Genomic DNA, 21,676 nt, shown 5'->3' on the forward strand with positions numbered 1-21,676 from the left:
AAAAGCTAAGGAAAAGCATCCAGACTCTGAGCTCTAGCTCCAGGACTAGAGAAAGAAAGGAAAGGAAAGGGAAGGGAGAAAGGAAGAGAGGAAGAGAGAAAGAGAGAAAGGAAAGAGAGAGAGAGAACGAAAGAAAGAAAGAAAGAAAGAAAGAAGAAGAAAAGAAAGAAAGAAGAAAGAGAGAGAGAGAAAAAAAAGGGGGGAAGGAGAGAGAGAGAGAAAGAAAACTATTAAACAAGTGAGATTTTGAGAAGAATAGATATAGCCTAAAAGGAAAATTGAAATTATTATCACTTTAATTTTATGAAGTTCATTCACTCACAAATTTATTCATTAAAATTGTGAAATTTGGGAATAGTGGTTCATGCCTATATTCCTTGTACTTGGGAGCTAAGGCAGAAAGGTCTCAAGTTCAAAGGGAGCCTGAGCTACACAGCAAAACCCCCATCTCAACAAAGAAAAAATATTTTTAAAAAAGTTGAGCATTTTTTAATATGCTAGTCATGTATTCTGTGTTATAGAATACAATGGTCTGAAAAATATGCAAATTCTCTACTTTCATAGGGCTTTCAGTCTAGTAGTGGGACAATTTAAAAATTCTCTCATGAAAGCAGAAATAAATCCTTAGAAAAGATGAGATCAGAATCCATGCTGTAAAATATAAGAGGGAGATGAAGTAAATAGGAAGGAACAAACTTAAACCATTAATAGTTAACACAAAGTATAAAATATCACCATCTACACAGAGCTATGATAGTCTTGTTCCTATTCAAACTAGATTATTTTAAAGAAGATGGTTATTGTACCATGAAAAAGATGATTTGAAAACAGAAGTTTAAATAGGGATACAGGTGGACCCATTGCAACAATGAGATGTACAAGTCATATGTCGAAAAACGAACTTTACAACTTTGTCAGAAGGGGTGGGGGAGGGAGGATGGGAGGGAAGATGGTCGGGAGATGGGAAGGGATGGGAAGGGTAAACAAAGGAGGAGGCAACAATGCTTGATAAGAAATGTACTCATCATCTTCCCATGTAATTGTAATCTCTCTGTACGGTATTTTCACAATAATTAAAAAAAAGAAAACAGATGTGCTGAAGCACATTCCTTTCTATTTGAAATTAAGGAGGATTTTATATAGCTTGGAATTCTGGAGTTGTAAATACAAACTTAAGTCAAAGAAAATGGATAGTTTAGCTTATGTTAAATCTATAATGATAATTTTGAACAAATGTTTTGAATGTTATCTTTGAAAATTATGTAGCATGTATTATATACCGATTTTTAGAAACTAAAATAACTTATTACACTTCTTATTAATAGAGATACAAAGCAGATATGTAATACATATTAAAATAAATGATAGTGTCATTTCCTTTTGGTACTTCTAGGCCTGCAGTACTCTTTATTCCTTTAATTCTTTTCTTAACAACTACACTTTTTTTTAGGATAAACTCCACTTGTCTTACCTTACTTAAATGTTTATATTCTTTAAATAATTAAAAAAGGCTTTAAAAGGTTGTTTTGTGCAATTAAATCTTGTTTTATTTAAAGTTACTTGATTTTATCAATTGATTCTGGCTTTCTGTGACTGAGATCAATATGTTGTAAACTCAAATTCATATAATTCAAACAAAATTTGCTATTTTTCCTCTTTAAAACTTAAATATATTTAATTATAAATATATCACTCAGTAAATAAAACTTTCTAAATTATCATGTATCTGTATTTTGGAATATATTCCTAGAATGGTTACAGTCTTAGTTCCCCCAAATGCTGGCCAGCATGGTCTCAAAGTCTTCCTACAGTATTTATTTGTGCCTTCCATATACATTGTATGGGCATTTTGTATGATAGTAAAAATATATCTTGTCTGATTAAATAAATCCTGAGGGGAATAAACGTGGCATATATGCAGTATTTATAAATTTTTTAACTCTGTATGGAAAAAATCCCTTGAAACGTAAAAGAACAGCTAAGAATGTAGTGTAGTATTATCCAATTGCCTCCTATGCATGAAGCCCAGAGTCTGAGTACCAGCACAGCCCACATACCATCAAAAATTCAGGCAAAAATGTGTCTCCTAAAAGTAGATGTAAGCTAAAGTATAATTATAAATGTCATTATTCTTCATAGAGTTGTGCTTATTCTGTGTGGAACATCTCTAGAGTCCATTTGAAGAAGTTTAGTAGAAGTATCACTATGTATTGAGCATGTCCACTTATAAAGCAAATTTATCTTTATCTCAAGTATATGAAAATATAACAAGCTTCTTGAAAAGCAGTGTAATATGTATACATTAAACAAAAGTATAAATACTTTTGTTTGTGCAAAAAAATAGACCTAGGATTTTTAACTTCTACCACTTCAAAGCAATGTTACCTGAACAAATTAGATAATTTCTCAAATTCATAAATTTTAAAATGTGGATAATATGGGTTAAAGAGACATAATTGAGTGCTACAGTGTCTATTTAGAGTGTGTGAAGCCCTAGGTTTGATTCCTGGCACCAAAAACTATGTAGATAATGGTATCTACCTCAGTGATTGTAATAATGAGTTGATCTGAAGAATTTTAAAATCTTCTAAATAATACCTGATAGTAGTGCTCAGCTTTGTGTCATGTGTTTAGGGAAAATTAGATGTCAAATAATTCTTTAAAGAAACAATTTTTCTAATTTGGGAAGGGGATGGGAAATAACAAAATGCTGAAATAAAGATACAGGATGACCCACTGTAACAATGAAATGTACAAGACACTATGTTGAAAACTAACTTCACAACTTTGGGGGAGGAGGAGTTGGGTAGGAAAGGGATTGTCGGGGAAAAACAAAGGAGGGGGTAACAATGCTTGACAGGAAATGGACTCATTACCTTGCTCATGTAACTGTAACCCCTGTGTATAGTATCTTTACAATAATAAATATATGTATATATAAAGATAAAAAGAAACAAGTCTTTGAGCAGTAGCTTTAATACTTGGATATTAATATACATTTCCATAGATAACTTTGAGGTACTATTGAAATCCTTTCTTCCCTTAGTTTCTCTTCTCTCTCCCTTTCTTCTTTTTTCTTTGTTTTGTTTTTGGTTGTGGGGCTTGAACTCTGGGCTTGGGCACTGTCCCTGCGCTCTTCAGCTCAAGGCAAGCGCTCTACCACTTGAGCCACAGCGCCACTTCCTCCCTTTGTTTCTTTCTTTTTTATTCATTTTTTCTTTTCTTTTCTTCCTTTTTCATTCTTTTTTCTTTGCTTTTTTCTTTTTTATTCTTTTAGTCCTCTTTCTCTCTTTCTTTTTTCTTTCTTTCTCCCTCCTTCCCTCCCTCCCTCTCTCTCTCTGCCTCTGTCTCTGTCTCTCTCTTTCTTTCCTAGTATCATATTTTGAACTCAAGTCCTCACACTTACTTGACTTTCCTGCTCTGCTTTCTCTCTACCACTTGAACCACAACTCCAGCCTGTTTTTTGCTGATTATTTTGGAGACAAAGTCTTCTGGTCTTTTTTGCTTAGTTTGTCACATTGATTAAATTTATTCCAAAATATTTTACTTTTTAGCTTCAGTTCTTTTTATAAAAATTAATTTTAATATAGAGGAACACTATTGATCTTAATACATTTATTTTGTCATCTGTAACTTAACTGAATTTACTCATCAGATATATTTTGGTTGAATATTAGGGATATACTATATCATGTTATCAGCAATAACAGTGCCATTTCTTCCTGTCATTATTAAAATTTATTCAAAAATTGTTTTCTTTAGCATGTATAATAGTGCCAGGAAAAAAATCAAACAGGTATCTTGATTCACCTTGAGGCCATCCAAATGTGCATATTTTTTTGTATAGTTTGATGAAGAAATGCCTTGGGAAGAACTTATTATTGTAAATATTTCAATTCATTTTTTGCATTCAAGACATCATAAAATGTTAATCAGAATGCATTTTGACTGTTAAGATTTTTTTGAGAATAGTACTCATTGAGGAGTAAAAGACAAGTTTGTATTTCAGAACTTATCACTTAGTATTGAATTCATGAATAGACATTTACAAAACCAAAAAATAAAAATATTTGGATATCTATATGGGTTATCTGTATATCTTTACTGTTTTTAAGTCCAGATATCTTAAAGGATGTTAATTTAATTTTTATTAGTTTACACATAGCATTGTTTTTCTTCATACTTTGGAAATTTGAATTGCCTCATTTAAATTTCTCATTTGAAAAAGCTAACTATAAGAGCAGTAATGATGCAATAATATTTCTTGTCTCTTGGCAACAGTATCCATGGTGTTATAACAAGTGAGGTGCATAGAATGTGAGGAGATTAGTTGGGGAAACTCTGAAAAAGGAGTCTTCAGAGTATTAGTGTCGTTTAATTCAAGCTCATCAAAATATGTAATCAAAGATATGATGAGAAACCCTGTAGAAAGTTTCATTAATTTTCCTTTTAGTTTCTACTATGATTAGATATTGAAATTGACATTTAATTTTCATTTTTTTCCAGAAAAACTTTATTCCACTCAAATGAGTGTGTATTCTGAATGTCTTAGAAAATATATTTTTCATAATTGTGTTTAGAATCATGACTATGGTAAAATTGAGCTGTTAATGAGCTGAAAAATGAATCAGCATTATTTTAATATAATTTTCTGATTATTCATTGTAATTTATTGATTCATAGGAATTCAAGGGATAGTAATTTTTGGTTTGTTTCTTCATATTATCTAATTGTTTTTATTAAACAAATATACTATGAAGAACAATGAAAATTAAAATAAATGAATAGAACAAAAATATAATTTTCTGGTCTTACCCAAGAGTAAAAAATAGGATAGATAAATAATATATTGGTAGAGTATCCAGAATTTCCTTAACTCACAATTCTAGTTTGAAGGAATTACAAAACTACCTAGATAAATTAACTAGTACACTGACACCTCAGCACCATCTGATAATGATTTGAAAAATATATCTTGAGAAATTTGTGAACTGAACTGAAATTGAAGTTAGTCTGCTTAGATCTCTTTTATAGATAACAAATGTAATTAATACATAATAGCAAAGCAAAGCTGTAGTCAGGTAATCAAAAGGTTTACAAATTTATGGATTTTTCTATAACTTCAAAGATTCTGTGTAGATGTTTTCCTCCTTGAAAAGCATTCATGTTATGTTGAAAACGAATTTTACAACTTTGGTGTGGGGGGGAGGGGGGGCAGGGAGGATGGGGGGGCGGGGAGGATGGGGGGGCGGGGGGGGGGGGGGGGGGGAGGATGGGAAGGGATGGGAAGGGGAAGCAAAGGAGGAGGCTACAATGCTTGATAAGAAATGTACTCATCTTGCCCATGTAATTGTAATTCCTCTGTACAGTATTTTCACAATAAAAAAATTAAAATATTAAAAAGAAAAGCATTCATGAGACATAATCTTTAGGTACAGGCAAAATGAATTAACTTTATCTTGCCCTAGAGAAATGGTTTAGTGCAATTAAACATTACAAACAATTATAACATTAATATTAAAGTTAGTGGATTTCACATGGATAATATCTATTTTAGTGGATATTTCTATTTTAGGCTTTTAACTATTACATTTTGAAATTGTTTCTTTAAAGAAAACCTATATCCAGCTGTTTTCTTTATAAGTGTTAGCGACTGTAGTAGAAAACAGGGAAAACCTGAGTATTTCTATCCAAACTAAGAGTGAAAGGTGTTGAAGTAAGGGAAGAGACTTTGTGTGATTAATATGTTAAGAAAATATCTACTAGGGAAAAAAAGCACATATTTCAGCAAAAGTGCCTTTTGGACAGGAACTTAAGTTGGTTAGAAATTATTCAAGAAATGTGGAAGGGTGTTTGTGTGTGTGTGTGTGTGTGTGTGTGTGTGTGTGTGTGTGTGTGTGTGTGTGTGTGTGTGTTTGGGAGAGAGAGAGGAGGTTGTATTGGTGGGAGACAGTAAAGCTTTGAGACTAGGAAACATTTGCAAGGAAGAAAGGAAATTGATTTTCCGTCTGGGAAGGGAGTATTATTTCATCCGAGAAAGTTCAACACTAAAAGAGAATGGAAAGTAGTAGAAAGATCACACGCCTGGGGCATGTAGAACACACATGACTGGTTACTACGGACCACCTTAAATTGTGTGACGACAGGTTGCCATGGAAATGGTTTACGCTACCAGAGGGGGATGAGCCAAAGGAAGGGAAGTCTGTGGAGTGGGTGAGCAGGACTAGAGGGGTGTGTTGGGGAAGTCATTTCAGCACCCAATAATCCTTGGACAGCAGCGGCTCAGCAGCACTGACAGCTGTTGTGCTTGCTTTCTGCTTTCTTTCCATTCTTCCTTAATTTTTTCTTTCCTTCCTTATTACTTTTTTTCTTTCCTTATTTTCCCCCTATTTAAAACAATTTTGCATTTCTTTCTTTCTTTAACACCCCCCTCATTCCTTGCTTTCCAGCAGGCTCTCTCAGGAGCCTCACTGGAGCACCCCTCTCCCAATTTAGTTGCTCCTTGACTGGAAGGTATTGAAGAGAACAGCAGTTGGTGAAGTGAGTTTAATGGCTTAAGAGAGGGTATGGTGAAGGGACGGGGTGGGGATGGGGGAATGGGAACAGATATTTAAAAAAAAAAAACTGTTTTTTTTTTCCTGGAGAATTCTGGTGAGTTACTACTTTCTTGCTTTTATGGAGTGTGTGTGTGTCATGTGGAAATGTATATGATGACTGTAATCCTGGAGTCCCGTTCAGACTCCAGTGTGTATTTAATCTTCTGAATCTTGACAAATATATCCACAAAAGAGTTTAGAGATCTGAAGTGATTTAGGAAATGCTTATCATCTTTCTGCATTTAATGTAAGGGTCACTATGAGTTGAACAGCAACAAGTGAAGGGGAGGGGGCGCATTTTGATCTTACTAGGTAGTGACAGCTCCCAACTTGCCAGAGTAAATTCACTCCCTTCAAAGGGAACTGGAGTTGTCTTATGCCAGTGCATCTCTGCTTGATAGCATTTTCCAAAGACAACAACTCCGTATTAGATATAACAGAAGCAAAAGAAGCCCAACAAGTGGATGCTGACTTTGCATAGCTATCCCTTTCTACTGAGTACTGTAAACAGCAGAGGAAGACTAGGATAAAGGCTGTGTTACTAGCTGCTTATTCGACTCACAGTAAAGAATAAGCACTAAACCTGAAGTGAGCTGGTAGATTATTATCTTGATGCACACTCTTAACAGTTAAGAGCAACAGACAACAGTCATAGAAACATAAACAATTCTCACAATAAAAAAACAGGAAATATACATGTATGCATATATATGTGGATTAGGAAAGCAAAGAAAGTGACAGTTTTTTTTCTGATATTAGAAGTAAAGATTTAACTGGGAAAAGGCATTCCTTTTAAGTTTATGAGCACCAAGTTTTTAAAGACAAAGTTCTTCCCTTTTGGATCTTATGGGCTCATCTTTATCTGTTTAGATGCCTGCCGTGATTAGCTTAAATTTCCCCATGTACCTTTCACTTAAACATTTCAACTTTTAAAGGACTTCTTTCACTATGGATCCACCTACACAAACATTATGAGTTTTTTCTACAAATTAGTGACAGGAAATTAAAACGTGTATAAATTCTCAGTAAAAACATTTTAACTATGTTTTTATTGAAAAATACGGTACAGAGGGGTTAGAGTTACACTAGCAAGGTAATGAGTACATTTCTTATCAAGCATTGTTGCCTCCTCCTTTGTTTTCCCCTTCCATCCCTTCCCTCCCAGCTCCACAACTACCCCCTCCAGCCATAGTTGTAAAGTTTGTTTTCAACATAGTATCTTGTACATCTCATTGTTATAATGAGTCAACCTGTATCCCTATTTAAGCATTTTGTTTTTTCCCTTCCCTCTCTAAGCTAGAGAAGTATATATACAAGATAAATGGCACCGACATCAAATACAGTGAAAATGGGTTATACTGTGGGGGAGGAACATACAAAGAAACAGAAAACATCACATGATCCATTATAAATACATTAGGAACAGTAGCAAGCAAGAAAAAACCACTTGTGTCCCTATCTTTGGGTTCATTTTGCTTAACATCATCTTATCTGGCCATATGTACATAGCTTTTGACCTTTCTGCTTGTCCCAGACATATACTAGTTAAGAATATTTTGAGTGCTGGGATGTGCTCAGTGGCAAAGTGTTTGCCCAGCAAGTGCATTGTCAGAGTTTTAAAGGCATTAGTTATATACAGATCTACAATAATCAAGGAGTATATTTTCTACTTTAGTGATTATATCTGGATTTGACATTCTCTTTACTTTTAATGATCTCTTCAAGTGTGATGCTTAGTTATATTTCATCTAAGAATCAAAAAGTACTGTTTGGGTTTTTTAAGTTAAAAAATCCAGATATAATCACTAAAGTAGAAAATATACTCCTTGATTGTTGTAGATCTGAATATAACTAATGCCTTTAAAACTGTGACAATCTTTTGGCATAAGGAAAATTGATGTTTCTTTCCTCTCCAACCTTGATTACAATAAGCCTAATTATATTTCTGAGACCTATGTCATGTGTAGCAGTTAAAATGTGTATAATAAGTTCATATTCAGTATAATAAAAATGTCAATTTTGAAAAATTAGAGAAACAATTTAAAAATAAGCACCTTTTTCACAAGCTTCACAGTTATCTGAGATATATGTGAGTTGCTATACACTTTGAAAATTAATCCATTAATCTTATCAGTAGAATCCATGATAAATGGATTTCTTGCTAATATTTTGGGATCTGAGCTTTATTGCAACTAAAATAAGTTTGTGAATTGGCCTAAATTGGAAGTTTTAGCATCATTATTCATGTTTTCAGAACCAAATTTAAAAATGACTAATACTAAAGGTAAATATTATGGAGAGCTCTTTCTTGAATATTTAAATTCTATAGACTTCTAATATCAACATTGCATTAAGGCATAAGTGACAATTTTTTTAATGTAATTATTGTCCTGGATCTAAATCATTCAAAATTGTATGCACAACACAATAGTAAAGCTTCATGTATGCATTTAAATAACTTAATCTTCTGAGTTCTGAAAGTTTATTTAAAATCCATGCACTGTGATTATTTAAGTATCACATCTATATTAAAATTGCAAATTAAACAATAAAAAATTCAATATTTGAACACACAAGGTCATTTTTCTTTTAAATGTTTGCATGATTTCATTTAAAACCTTCAATTTTGGCCATATTTAACCTGAACTATAGTATTGCTTTATAAGTAAATATTTTGAGTTCAATAAGCTAACACAGAATTTGCCCAGAAAATATTGTAATATTCATTATAGTTGATTCATTTTGCTTGAGGTATGTATTTGAAAAAATTATGAAGTAAATATTGATTGGGAATAGCTGATGAACACTTTATTATAATGCTTATAGAAGATTGCTATAGATTTTTACAGAACTCAATGTTTATACTAATTCTTTTAGGCAATGAAGTTTCTTTAGGTATTTTATCTACATTGGATAAGGACATTTTTGTTTCTTTTATAAGCAAAACTTATTTTGACAAGCCAGATGTGGGTAGTTCATGGCTGTAATCCTAGCAACTCAGGAACCTGTGATCTGAGGATTGCAGTTCAAAGCCAGGCAGGACAGGAAAGTCCATGAGACACTTATCTCCAATTAATCACCAAAAAGCCAGAATTGAAACTGTGACACATGGTAGAGGGCTAGCCTTGAGCTGCCCAGAAATGGTAGAATGCTATCCTTGAGCAAAAAGTGCTTAGGGGACAGTGGCTGGGCCCAGAGTTCAAGCCCCAGTACCAGCATGGATGTACACACGCACGCACACATGCACACACACACACACACACACACACACACACACACACACACACACACACACACACTTAATTTATTTTCTCTGTAATCAGGAAATTTAAAGCACTAGATGTCTCTATTGGTGCAGAAATCACACATTAAATGCAACCCACTTGCTTTGGTTTTTACTGCCTTTACTCATTTTGTTATCCTAGTGCTTTGGGTAAAAAAAAATGTTCTTTACACTGTTGAGAATTGGAAACAAAATCAAACTTGATTTAAGATAATTTGGTTAAAAGGAATCATCTTACTTAGTGCTATATAGCTATTGTGGCACTTTCTTTCCTTCAAAACTCCCCCTGTACACCACAGAAATTATTAAATGAAAAAATTTTCTTTGAGCAACGAACTTTTTGAATGACATCACAATTTTTAGCTTTTGAAGGAAAAACAGCAAAACATTGATCATCTTATTATTTTCATCATTGAGCCAGGCGCAAAGTAGTAACAATGAATAATTAAGATTGGTTCTGATCCCTAATCTTTGTTGCTGGTACTGGGACTTGAACTCAGGGCCCTATAGTCTTATTTGGCTTTTTTTGCTCATGTCTGGCACTCTTCCACTTCCACCTCAGCCATGATTCCATTTCCAACAGTTTACTGGTTAAATGGAGATAAGATTCTCACAATTTGTCCTTCTGAGCTGGCTCAGAACCTTAGTTCTCATATCTTAGTCTCCTGAATATAGGTACAGGTGTGAGCCACTGGTGCCCTGCATGTATTTTTTTTTTTTTTTTGGTCGGTCGTGGGGCTTGAACTCTGGGCCTGGGCGCTGTCCCTCAGCTCTTCAGCTCAAGGCGAGCGCTCTACCACTTGAGCTACAGCGCCACTTCCAGTTTTCTGGTGGTTTATTGGAGATAGGAGTCTCACGGTCTCTCCTGCCCGGGCTGGCTTTGAACCGCGATCCTCAGATCTCAGCCTCCTGAGTAGCTAGGATTACAGGCGTGAGCCACCAGCGCCCGGCCCTGCATGTATTTTTAAAAGAAAAATTATTGGTTATGAGTAAATCACAGTTAAGTTAAATACAGCAATATTATTTCTTACCATTTCACACAGACTGACATTTTTCCCACAAAGAAATACAATATATAAAAATAAATCATCCAAGATGGGAAGGGATGGGAAGGGGAAACAAAGGAGGAGGCTACAATGCTTGGTAAGAAATGTACTCATTATCTTGCCCATGTAATTGTAACCCCTCTGTACAGTATTTTCACAATAAAAAAAGATTAAGAAATCTTAAAAAAATAAAAAAAATCATCCAACATTTCATACTTCTTGGGACATATGAAATACGATAGATTGTGAGCAAAATTTATCTATAGGTAGATACTTATGAATGTGTGTGTGTGTGTGTGTGTGTGTGTGTGTGTGTGTGTTGAAGGTTGCTAGACTATAGGAATCCACTATTACATACAGTCATTTACTCTAGGTAGGAAATGTTATAGTTCTATTTTAGAAACACATTACAGGCTTTAGAGAAGCTTCCAATGAGTCTGTGTATAGTTGAGAAAATAGTGTTAGAATTTTACAAAATGTTTTTTTTTGTCATTCGTGGGACTTGAACTCTGGGCCTGGGTGCTGTCCCTGTGCTCTTCAGCTCAAGGCGAGTACTCTACCGCTTGAGCCACAGTGCCACTTCTGGTTTTCTAGTGGTTTATTGGAGATAAGAGTCTCATGGACTTTCCTGCCTGGGCTGGCTTTGAACCACAATCCTCAGATCTCAGCCTCCTGAGTAGCTAGGATTACAGGCGTGAGCCACCAGGACCCGGCTACAAAATGTTTTTAAATGCCTAGTTTAAAATAGTATTGATTTTGATTAGAATTCTTATATTATTTGGTATAATGTTTAAAATTAAATAGATGTGGGGCTGGGAAGGTGGCTCAGTGGTAGAGCACTTGCCTTGCGTGCTCGAGGCCCTGGGTTTGATTCCTCAGCACCACATAAGCAAAAAGAAAAAAGCGGGAAGTGGCTCTGTGGCTCAAGTGGTAGAGCGCTAGCCTTGAGCTGAAGAGCTGAGGGACAGCGCCCAGAGTTAAGGCCCCACGACCGGACCCAAAAAAAACAAATTAAATAGATGTAGCCAAATTATAAGGTATTCCTCTTGAGACTATTGTACATTTACATTGCTTCACAGTTTCTTTTACTAAAGTGACTCATAAAATGTGGTTCCCTGACAAACAGCATCACTATTATCTGAAAAGTACTACAAATGCAAATTCTCAGGCTCTCCTTATGACCTGCTAAATAAATCAGAAATTCTGGATGTGGGTAGGCCCAAGAAATCAGCTAGTTTAGAATTCATTCATATAACTGATGCGTACTACAATTTGAAGACTACCAATGAAGTCAATTATTTTCTTTTTTGTGCATGTGTATCTGTGTATGTGTATCTGTGTGTGTATGTATGTGTATGTGAGTGTGTGTGTGTGTATGTAATTTCCAGGACTACTGAGCACAAGGATCAGGTTATTTACTTATGCATAATAGTTACCAAGAAACACTGCTAGCTGGGTATTGAGGGCTCATGCCTGTAATCCTAGCTACTCAGAAGGCTGAGATCTGAGAATTGAAATTCCAAGCCAGCCAGGACTGGAATGTCTATAAGAATCTTATCTCTAATTATCACCCCAAAAGCTAGAAGTAGATCTGTGGTAGAATGCTAGAAACTAAATTATTTGAGCAAAAACTCCTTAGAAAAAGCACTCAGGCCCTGAGTTCAAGCCTGAGGACTCGCATAAAAACAAACAAACACTCTCTTGATTTCTTCTCTCTTCAGATAAAGTGGTTCATAACGTTTTAAAGTGATAAGATGAAAAGTCCTGTCTTCACTGCAAGATCCAGTGAATCATCATATTAACTGCATTGCAGCTGTGAAAGTTATTTTTTCCAGTGTAAGTCTTTCTCATTCTCTTTGAAAATATACTTTGAATATTGTTATAGATAAGAAAAGTTACTAAGTTCTATTTTTCTTTCCATTTTCTGAGGGACTGTAGTTTGTAGTAGGGAGAAAAAATTATACTTCATTTATTATGCAAATGTCAGTTCACAATCCTCTGCGATATCTGGACAACTCACTTTAATTTTCATCCCCAAATGAAGTTAATCAATAAAATGATTATTTCAAAGTTTATTAGAGCCTTACATTATAGGCATACTAATATTGGTTAAGCTGGATATGGAAAATATTAGCTTAGGAGTAAATTAGAAGGAGAGAGAAAAATAGTTAAATGCTCTGCAAGAATGAGTCATTGTCAAATTTTGAGAAGAATGATTAGGAGTTTCAGGCTTTGTGCTGTGTTCAGGCTTACTTGTCAGAGTACTAAAAATTCTTTCCTTGAATTTGAACATGTACCCAATGAAAGTATTGCTTTATGCTCCATGTTCAAAAACTCTCTTTTTTGAAATGTTTTTTTATTGTGAAAATACTGTACAGAGAGGTTACAGTTACATAGCAACATAATGAGTACATTTCTTATCCAGCATTGTGGCCTCCTCCTTTGTTTTTCCCCTACCATCCCATTCCTCTCACCTCCTCAACTACACCCTCCCTACCCCCCCCCCCCCCCCCCGCCTAAATTGTAAAGTTTGTTTTTCGACATAGCATCTCATCTTGTGCATCTCATTGTTGCAATGGGTCAATCTGTATTCCTATTTAAGCATTTTGTTTTTTCCCTTCCCCTCCACAAATTATACCAACATCAAATACAGTGAACACAGGGGTTATACCATGGGGGAGAGACATACAAAGCAACAAAAAAAAATCACGTGGTACCTTATAAATAGGTTAGAAACAATAGAAAGGAAGAAAAACCACTTGTGTCCCTATCTTAGGGTTCATTTCGCTTAACATCATCTTATCTGACTTTTCTGCTTGTCTCAGACATATACTAGTTATTGCAAACAAGGGAAACCATGGGACCTATGTTTCTTTGGCTTACTTCACTTAACATAGTTTTCTAAGTCTTTCCATTTCCTAACAAATAGGGCAATGTCATTCTTTCTGATAGAGGCATAGAATTCCATTGTGTATATATACCACATTTTCTTGATCCATTCATCTACTGAGGGGCATCTGGGTTGGTTCCATATCTTAGCTATGGTAAATAATGCTGCAATAAACATAGCTGTGCTGGTAGCTTTCGTATATGATATTGTTTGTAATCATTTGGGTAAATGTCCAAAAATGGGATTGCTGAGTCATAGGGGAGCTCTATGTGGAGTCTTTTGAGGAACCTCCATACTACTTTCCAAAGTGGTTGAACAAGTTTACACTCCCACCAACAATGCAGTAAGGTTCTCTTCTGTCCACATCCCCTCCATCATGTATTGTTATTAGATTTCTTGATTATAGCAATTCTAATTGGGGTGAGGTGGAATCTCAATGTTGTTTTGATTTGCATTTCTTTTATGGCTAGAGAGGTTGAACATTTCTTCATGCGTCTATTGGCCATTCTTATTTCCTCTTCAGAGAAGTTTTCTTTAAAAATATGGAACACATCACGAATTTGCGTGTCATCCTTGTGCAGAGGCCATGTTCATCTTCTCTCTATCATTCCAATTTTAGTATATGTGCTGCCAAAGCGAGCACCAAAAGCTCTCTTTAAGTAACTGAGAGATGTATCATGCCAAACACAGTACTTGTAGTATTAATTTTGTTAGACTTTTCCCACCTTTACTATCATAGTCATCCAGAGTTTATTTTGACCTGTGTGTTTTAATTCAAATCATTTCACAAGAAATTTTCTGATGTGTTCCTTTCATCTTCAGCATATGGGGGATTGGCTGTATTGTATAAGGTAATTAAGTCCTGAGCCATGAGTCACACATGACACTTAAATGTTATAGTTAAATTGTTTTTTAAAATGATTCTATTGATCTTATAAATTGTTATGACAATGAGTAGTAGCTGTGTGAGGAAAACAAAATTACCATCAAATCTTAATTTTCATGTTAATTGGTAGGTGTATACATTCCAGATGAATAAAAGTCACCTGTATTTATTCCATGACATATATTCTATTATATATAAGCCATTTTATTGATGTGCATATATATTTGTGTATATATGTATCACAGATTTATTATAATTATACTTTAAAATAAGTTTGTAAAATATGTGACTTACATTTGATTTGCTTATAGTAGTTTTTTTTTTTGAGTCCTGTGGCTTGAACTCAGGGCCTGGGTGCTGTCCCTGAGCTTCTTTTGCACAAGGCTAGCACTTGAGCCACAGTACCACTTATGGCTTTCTCTGTTTATGTGGTGCTGAGGAATTAAACCCAGGGCTATATGCATGATAGGTGAGCACTCTAACACTGGGCTACCTTCTCAACCCCTGATGTATATATAGTAGTAAGGTTGATCAGTGTAATGATAGCTCAGAATTGCTTAGTAATTTAGTAAAAATTAACTATTTTCAAAACACGCTTGTATAGTTGTGGCAAGAGAAAAGTAAAATAAGTAACCTAACTGGTTATTAATAATCTGATTTTGAGAGTTGAATAATATGTTGCTCAACTGGCACCATTTCCCACATGCTGGCAAGGTGGCTTGATTGTATTTATAATTATTGACACCAAATTATTTTATGTGGTTTTAAAGTTCTTTAGAAGTCACATCTGGTGGTATGTATTTGTAATCCATGTTACTTAAGAGGCAGAAATAAGAAGGATCATACTTAGGAGGCAGAAATTGAGACCAACCAAAGCAAAAAAGCTTAACGAGACCTCCAATTCAACAAATAGATTGAGTGATGGTTCATATATGTGATCTCAGCTAGTTAGGAGGATCGAAGTCAGAAGCCATCTCTGGGCAAAAATCTATAAGATCTTGTCTGGAAAATAACCTAAAACTCAAAAAGCTAGAGACATGGGTCAAGTGGTAGCATGATTGCCTAACTCCAGAACTACCCAAATAAATGAAATACAGTAAAACACAATAATAAGATAAAATTGTTCTCTAGATCATCTTAAAGTCTAGAAAGTTTGGAATTTGTAGCAAAGGTAATTTAACTGGTGACTAAAAGTTGAATATTAATGAACTGTGCTACATTCCTAGTGTAAAGTGAAATTAAATTTTGGACATATGTGTGTGCACACATGCACGCCGGTACTGGAGCTTGAATTCAGAGCCTTGTGCTCTTGCTTGGCATTTTTGCTCATAGCTGATACTCTGTTACTTAAGCCACCACTTCATTCTGGCATTTTGCTGATCAATTGGAGATAGAGCCTTTCAGAATTTAATAGTTGGACTGTCTTTGAAAAAGATTATCTAGATCTCTGCCTCTGAATAGCTAGGATTACAGGTATGAGCCACTAACATATAAGTTAGAGGGTTTTGTCTCTGCAAGATCTTACTATGATTGCATGTGGAAAATAACATTTTTGTTCCTTCCTTTTTTTTCTTAATGTCCCTGAGCCAGATATAAGTCACTAAATGGAGTTTACTGGTGTTTTTTTTTTTGATGGAGGACTTCTGCTTTCTGCAAGCTAGTTAATTTAATCATGTCTGTAGTTGTTTATTTTCACATAAAAGTCTTGTCAATTGCTGTATGGAAAATAATTCTTTGTTTCAATAATATCACTTAAGCAATATTAAGGTTTCCCTTTAAACCATATTATAAATGTTTTATATAGAGATTCTAACCTTCAGATTAGGTCACAAGAAAATGTTTTCACTTATATTGGCAAAGAAAAAATTCCATAAGGAAGTAAAAGTTTTCTTTGCAGAAGAAATTTGCATATTGAGAATTTTAAACTTGTCCTATGTCATCAATTTATATAGTTTATATGTAATATGTATAAAATACATATTTAGGTAAATTGTTGATCTTCCTAAAACATTCAAATGAAGTCAGCATCATTATAAACTACTCCTTTTTCATATTTATAACATGAATATAAAATGATTAACTTCAAATAGGAAAATTTTAAAATAGCATTGTCAGATATTTTATGTTCTATCAACTCATGTTCATAGTGCTCCTTACAGTGTCCAAATACATTGATTATTTCCCATGACAGATAAATTACAAAAATTCTAAACCTGAATGGAATTCTATGCCTCCATCAGAAAGAATGACATTGCCCCATTTGTTAGGAAATGGAAAGACTTGGAAAAAATTATATTAAGTGAAGTAAGCCAGGCCCAAAGAAACATAGGTCCCATGGTTTCCCTTATTTGCAATATCTAGTACATGTATGAGTCAAGTGGAAAAGTTCAGGTAATGTGATGTTAGGAAAATGAACCCTTAGATATCTATTTTAATGTTTTTTTTCTTTCATGCATTTGTTTCTAACGCATTTATAAGATTATTTCTTTGTTGCTTTGTATGCCCCTCCCCCACAGTATAACCCCTGCTTTCACTATATTTGATGTCGGTATAACTTGTGGAGGAGATGGGGAAAAACAAGTCGTTTAAGGATACAGGTGGACCTGTTGCAACAATGAGAAGTACAAGTTGTCATGTTGAAAATGAGCTTTACAACGTTGGTGTGGGGGGGGGGGGAGGGGGGACGGATTGGGTGGGAGGGTGGGGGGGAGGCTGGGAAGGGATGTGAAGGGTAAACAAAGGAGGAGGCTGCAATGCTTGATAAGAAATGTATGCATTATCCTGCCCATGTAATTGTAACTCCTCTGTATAGTATGTTCACAAAAAAATACAATAAAATAAAATGAAAAAAATTCCAAACCTGATGTGTAAATCAATTTAGTTTGTTAATCTTTAAGGATTGGTCTGGTTATTTATATGGTTAATCAGACTGTCCAAATACTTGTAATTTAAATGGCTTAAAATAAAACAAACAGCCCATTCCATAAACAAGTAGAATAATACAGATAGAAGCAGAATAGGCTTTTTTGTCTTCTCACTGACACAGATCTGCTATTGCCTAATTGGGTTTTTATAAAATGTTTGATCAAAGTCTGTTCTCCTACAGATGTCAAGTAAGATGATCCAATTTTTTTTTTATTTTGTCGATTGTGGGGCTTGAACTCTGGGCCTGGGCGCTGTCCCTCAGCTCTTCAGCTCAAGGCTAGTTCTCTACCACTTGAGTCTACCACTTGAGACACAGCTCCACTTCCAGATGATCCTATTTCTCTAGTTCTACTAGAGGATTTTACAATGCTAAATTCTATGTTTGGATTTTCCTGAGTACCATCAATACAATTCTAATTAAAGTATCATTCCTGGAATTCAAGAAGATTATATAATTCTAGAACTATTCCATAATGGAATTTATTTAATCTCTTAGATTTATTTACTTAGGTTAGTAAGGCACTTAAATAGTCACATAATCACTGTATATGTACATGACTATAGAATTATACATAATTGCATTTATAGTGTTTATGCATACTATAAACATTTAATTTCCAGATATTACCCAAATTATAAAAATATCTGAGCATATTATATTGGACATATACAGTAAACATTATTTATTTTTTTTCTGTGAAACATTTTTTTATTGTGAAAATACTGTACAGAAGGGTTACAATTGCATGAGCAAGATAATGAGTACCTTTCTTATCAAGCATTGTTGCCTCCTCCTTTGTTTCCCCTTCCCATCCCTTCCAATCTCCCCCCCATCTCCTGTCCCATCCTCCCTTCCCCCCCACCACCCCGCCAAAGTTGTAAAGTTCATTTTTTGACATAACGACTTGTACATCTCATTGTTGCAATGGGTCCACCTGTATCCCTATTTAAACAATTTGGTTTCTCTTCAGATTATATAAATCTTTCGCCTTTTAAGCATTCGTTAAAGCTCAGCAGTCTTATGGTTTTATAAATTGTTTTCATTTTGGATAAAAATATAGTAGTCTACCTTGCTTTACCATTGTTGCAAAGTGACATTCAACTAATATTTTGTAAGTTCTTTTGGGCAAACAGAAATGATAGTGATAGTTATCCTCAAGAATATAAAGAATGAATAAACCAATATAGAACTTTACCTCTTTAATATGAGAGAAGTATTATATATGAAAGTTAGTATATGCAATAATAGTCTTGTGAATTCTTTTTAAGCACTATACCCTTTAGTCCATTGAGCCTTTCACACACAGCAAGTATCTGTTCTCACTATAATTCCATGACAGTTAAGCCCAATGATGTATATGATATGTTGAACACATTTATACCACCAAACACTGTATGTACATGAAAAAGATTGATAAGGGGTAACATTTTTTTTCTAATGATAGCATTTTGCATCAGCCACAATTACAAGCTCCAATTTATCCCTAAAAAATCAGTTTGCATTTACCAGCATATCCGATTATTACAATTATGTAATCATGGTAGCTTTTATCCCACCAGATTTAGCATGAATAATTTAATATTGATATTTATTTCTAAATTTTAGAATGTGATAATGAATATGAATGTATTTTAATATGCTTTGGTATAACATTTTTCTTAAGAAGCAAACATTTACTCTCAATGTGTTTCTTTCAATAGGTTGCTTTCTTAATCTACTGGCCTCAAAATGTCTGAACTTGGATTCAGCAATCTCACTTGGGATCAAGTGGTAGTACTGGACCGTGTGTTAGATGAAATAATTCCCATTCATGGGAGGGGAAATTTCCCCACTTTGCAGGTAAAACCAAAAGATATCATTCATGTTGTCAAAGACCAACTTATTAAGCAAGGCATTGTTGTTAAAGATACCCGACTGAATGGTTCTACTGCAAGTTATATACTTGCAAGCCATAATGGCATCAGCTATAAAGATCTGGATATTATATTTGGTGTTGATCTTCCATGTGATCAAGAATTTCATGTTGTTAAGGATGTTGTTCTAGGTTGTTTGCTTGATTTTTTACCAAAAGGTGTAAAAAAAGACAAGCTTACTCAAAGAACCATGAAAGATGCCTATGTTCAGAAGATGGTCAAAGTTTGCAATAACCATGATCGCTGGAGTCTCATCTCACTCTCAAATAACAATGGGAAGAATGTCGAACTAAAATTTGTGAATTCTATCAGGCGACAGTTTGAGTTTAGTGTAGATTCCTTTCAAATTCTTTTGGATCGCATGTTAGATTTCTATTGTGACAAAAATGCTAAGCTGACCAAAGAATCCTATCCTGTTGTAGTAGCTGAAAGTATGTATGGTAATTTTCAAGAAGCAATGATACATTTGAAGTACAAGCTTATATCTACCAGAAAACCTGAAGAGATTAGAGGTGGTGGCCTTCTGAAGTACAGCAACCTGCTGGTTCGTGACTTCAAACCAGCTAGTGAAGTAGAAATTAAGATCCTGGAACGTTATATGTGTTCTAGATTTTTCATTGATTTTCCTGGTGTAGCAGAACAACAAAAGAAAATTGAATCGTACCTTCGTAACCACTTCATTGGTGAAGAAAAGAGCAAATACGACTACCTTATGACCTTACATGGAGTTGTCAACCAAAGCACTGTTTGCCTCATGGGACATGAAAGAAGGCAAACTCTTAATATGATCACTCTTATGGCTTTAAAAGTACTTGGAGAACAAAATATTTTACCTAATACAAACAATGTTACTTGCTTTTATCAGCCTGCCCCATATATAGTTACTGAGGGAGGATACCCTTCTTATTATGTCCCATCTGGCCCACCACAGGTTTACTTCCAGCCATATCAGGCAGTGCACTTTAATGTGCCAAATGGTATGTTTTAAGGAACAGAAACACAGAAAAAAAACTTGCTTTTAACATCTATTGCAAGCAAGTTTCAAAATTCTATAAAATTCAAGATTAATTTTTTTTGACAGTTACCAATAATTTCCCATAAATTAGAACTTAGATCGTTATAGTAAATGCAATTTTATCTGTAAATTGACAACTTGAAATTTTTTCCAAATGTTACTGACTGGTTAAAATGTTGTGGAATAGTTGAAGCTATATTCAGATCTTATTACATATGACTTCAAATTTATTGTGACAAGTAAATATATCTACTTATTTGACTAAAATATAAAAGAACACTACCTATGTTTTAAAATCCAGATATATAGTGAAGACATGAGCCATCAATTCTATATTCAATTATTTTCTTAGTGACACTCTACTTTTTTCTAGTGAATAATATCCATAAAATTTTAGAAGTTAATTAGAAATGCACAATTTCAAAGACAACTAATTCCAAAGATATTAAAACTCCAGGCTTTGTAAATCTTAAATTTGATTTCAAAATACTACCATAGTTTGAAGGAATACTGAAAATATTTCTGTAAAACTATACATTAGCACTTTATCATTTAGCTAGTTTGTGGATCAGAAAAATGCCATTCATCTCCAAATTCAATCCTATCTGAGAATTCTTTTTGCATCTAAATAAATTTAAAATAATATAATCATCAACTCTGAAGATATGTCCATATATGCCACTAGACTTAATTATAAAGTAACATTGTCTTCAATAGTTTATGGCAAATTATTTTGATCTCCTAAAGTCCTTGCTCATATTGAGTGAAATTAATTGATTTTGAAAAATATCCACAATGAAAAAAATTTAAAGGTCTGCATATTAAGTGGATACCTTAGCTTGGAAAACAAATCATTAAAGCACTTGTCAAAATGATTTAAATAAGAAACATTTCACTAAATAATAGACAATAAAAAATGAACTTTCTTATTGGACACATCATTGAATGTTGTCCCATATAAACTAAACCAGTAACTATTGAATGTGACAAAAATCTACAAATGTAAAGCAAATCATCTGATAAAGAATACATTTGAAGTTAGAAGATCTGGTTTCAAAGCTAAACAAGAAAACATCCATAATTATCTTCAAGATGTGTTTCAAGTTTCAACTAGTTCAATC

At 34.2% G+C, this 21,676-nt stretch overlaps 1 protein-coding gene and 1 non-coding gene across 2 annotated transcripts; one reads left to right on the forward strand and one right to left on the reverse strand.

Annotated features, from left to right (window-relative positions):
- Positions 1-14,351: 14,351 nt before the first annotated feature.
- LOC122097696 lies at positions 14,352-14,458 on the reverse strand. Its single transcript, XR_006145565.1, has one exon. It is a non-coding gene; the product is annotated as a U6 spliceosomal RNA (small nuclear RNA).
- A 4,897-nt stretch (positions 14,459-19,355) lies between these two features.
- Positions 19,356-20,528, forward strand: Tent5d (terminal nucleotidyltransferase 5D). The gene has a single exon (XM_042668276.1). It carries the CDS (start codon positions 19,356-19,358, stop codon positions 20,526-20,528), a length of 1,173 nt encoding a protein of 390 aa, XP_042524210.1.
- The last annotated feature ends 1,148 nt before the right edge of the window (positions 20,529-21,676 follow it).

Source organism: Dipodomys spectabilis, unplaced genomic scaffold (assembly GCF_019054845.1).
Source record: "Dipodomys spectabilis isolate Male_0828 unplaced genomic scaffold, ASM1905484v1 ptg000424l, whole genome shotgun sequence".
Classification (NCBI taxonomy): domain Eukaryota; kingdom Metazoa; phylum Chordata; class Mammalia; order Rodentia; family Heteromyidae; genus Dipodomys; species Dipodomys spectabilis.

Bases quoted from the DNA above. Each gene is read 5' to 3' on its own strand.
- Tent5d (XM_042668276.1), top strand. From the start codon at position 19,356: ATGTCTGAACTTGGATTCAGCAATCTCACTTGGGATCAAGTGGTAGTA.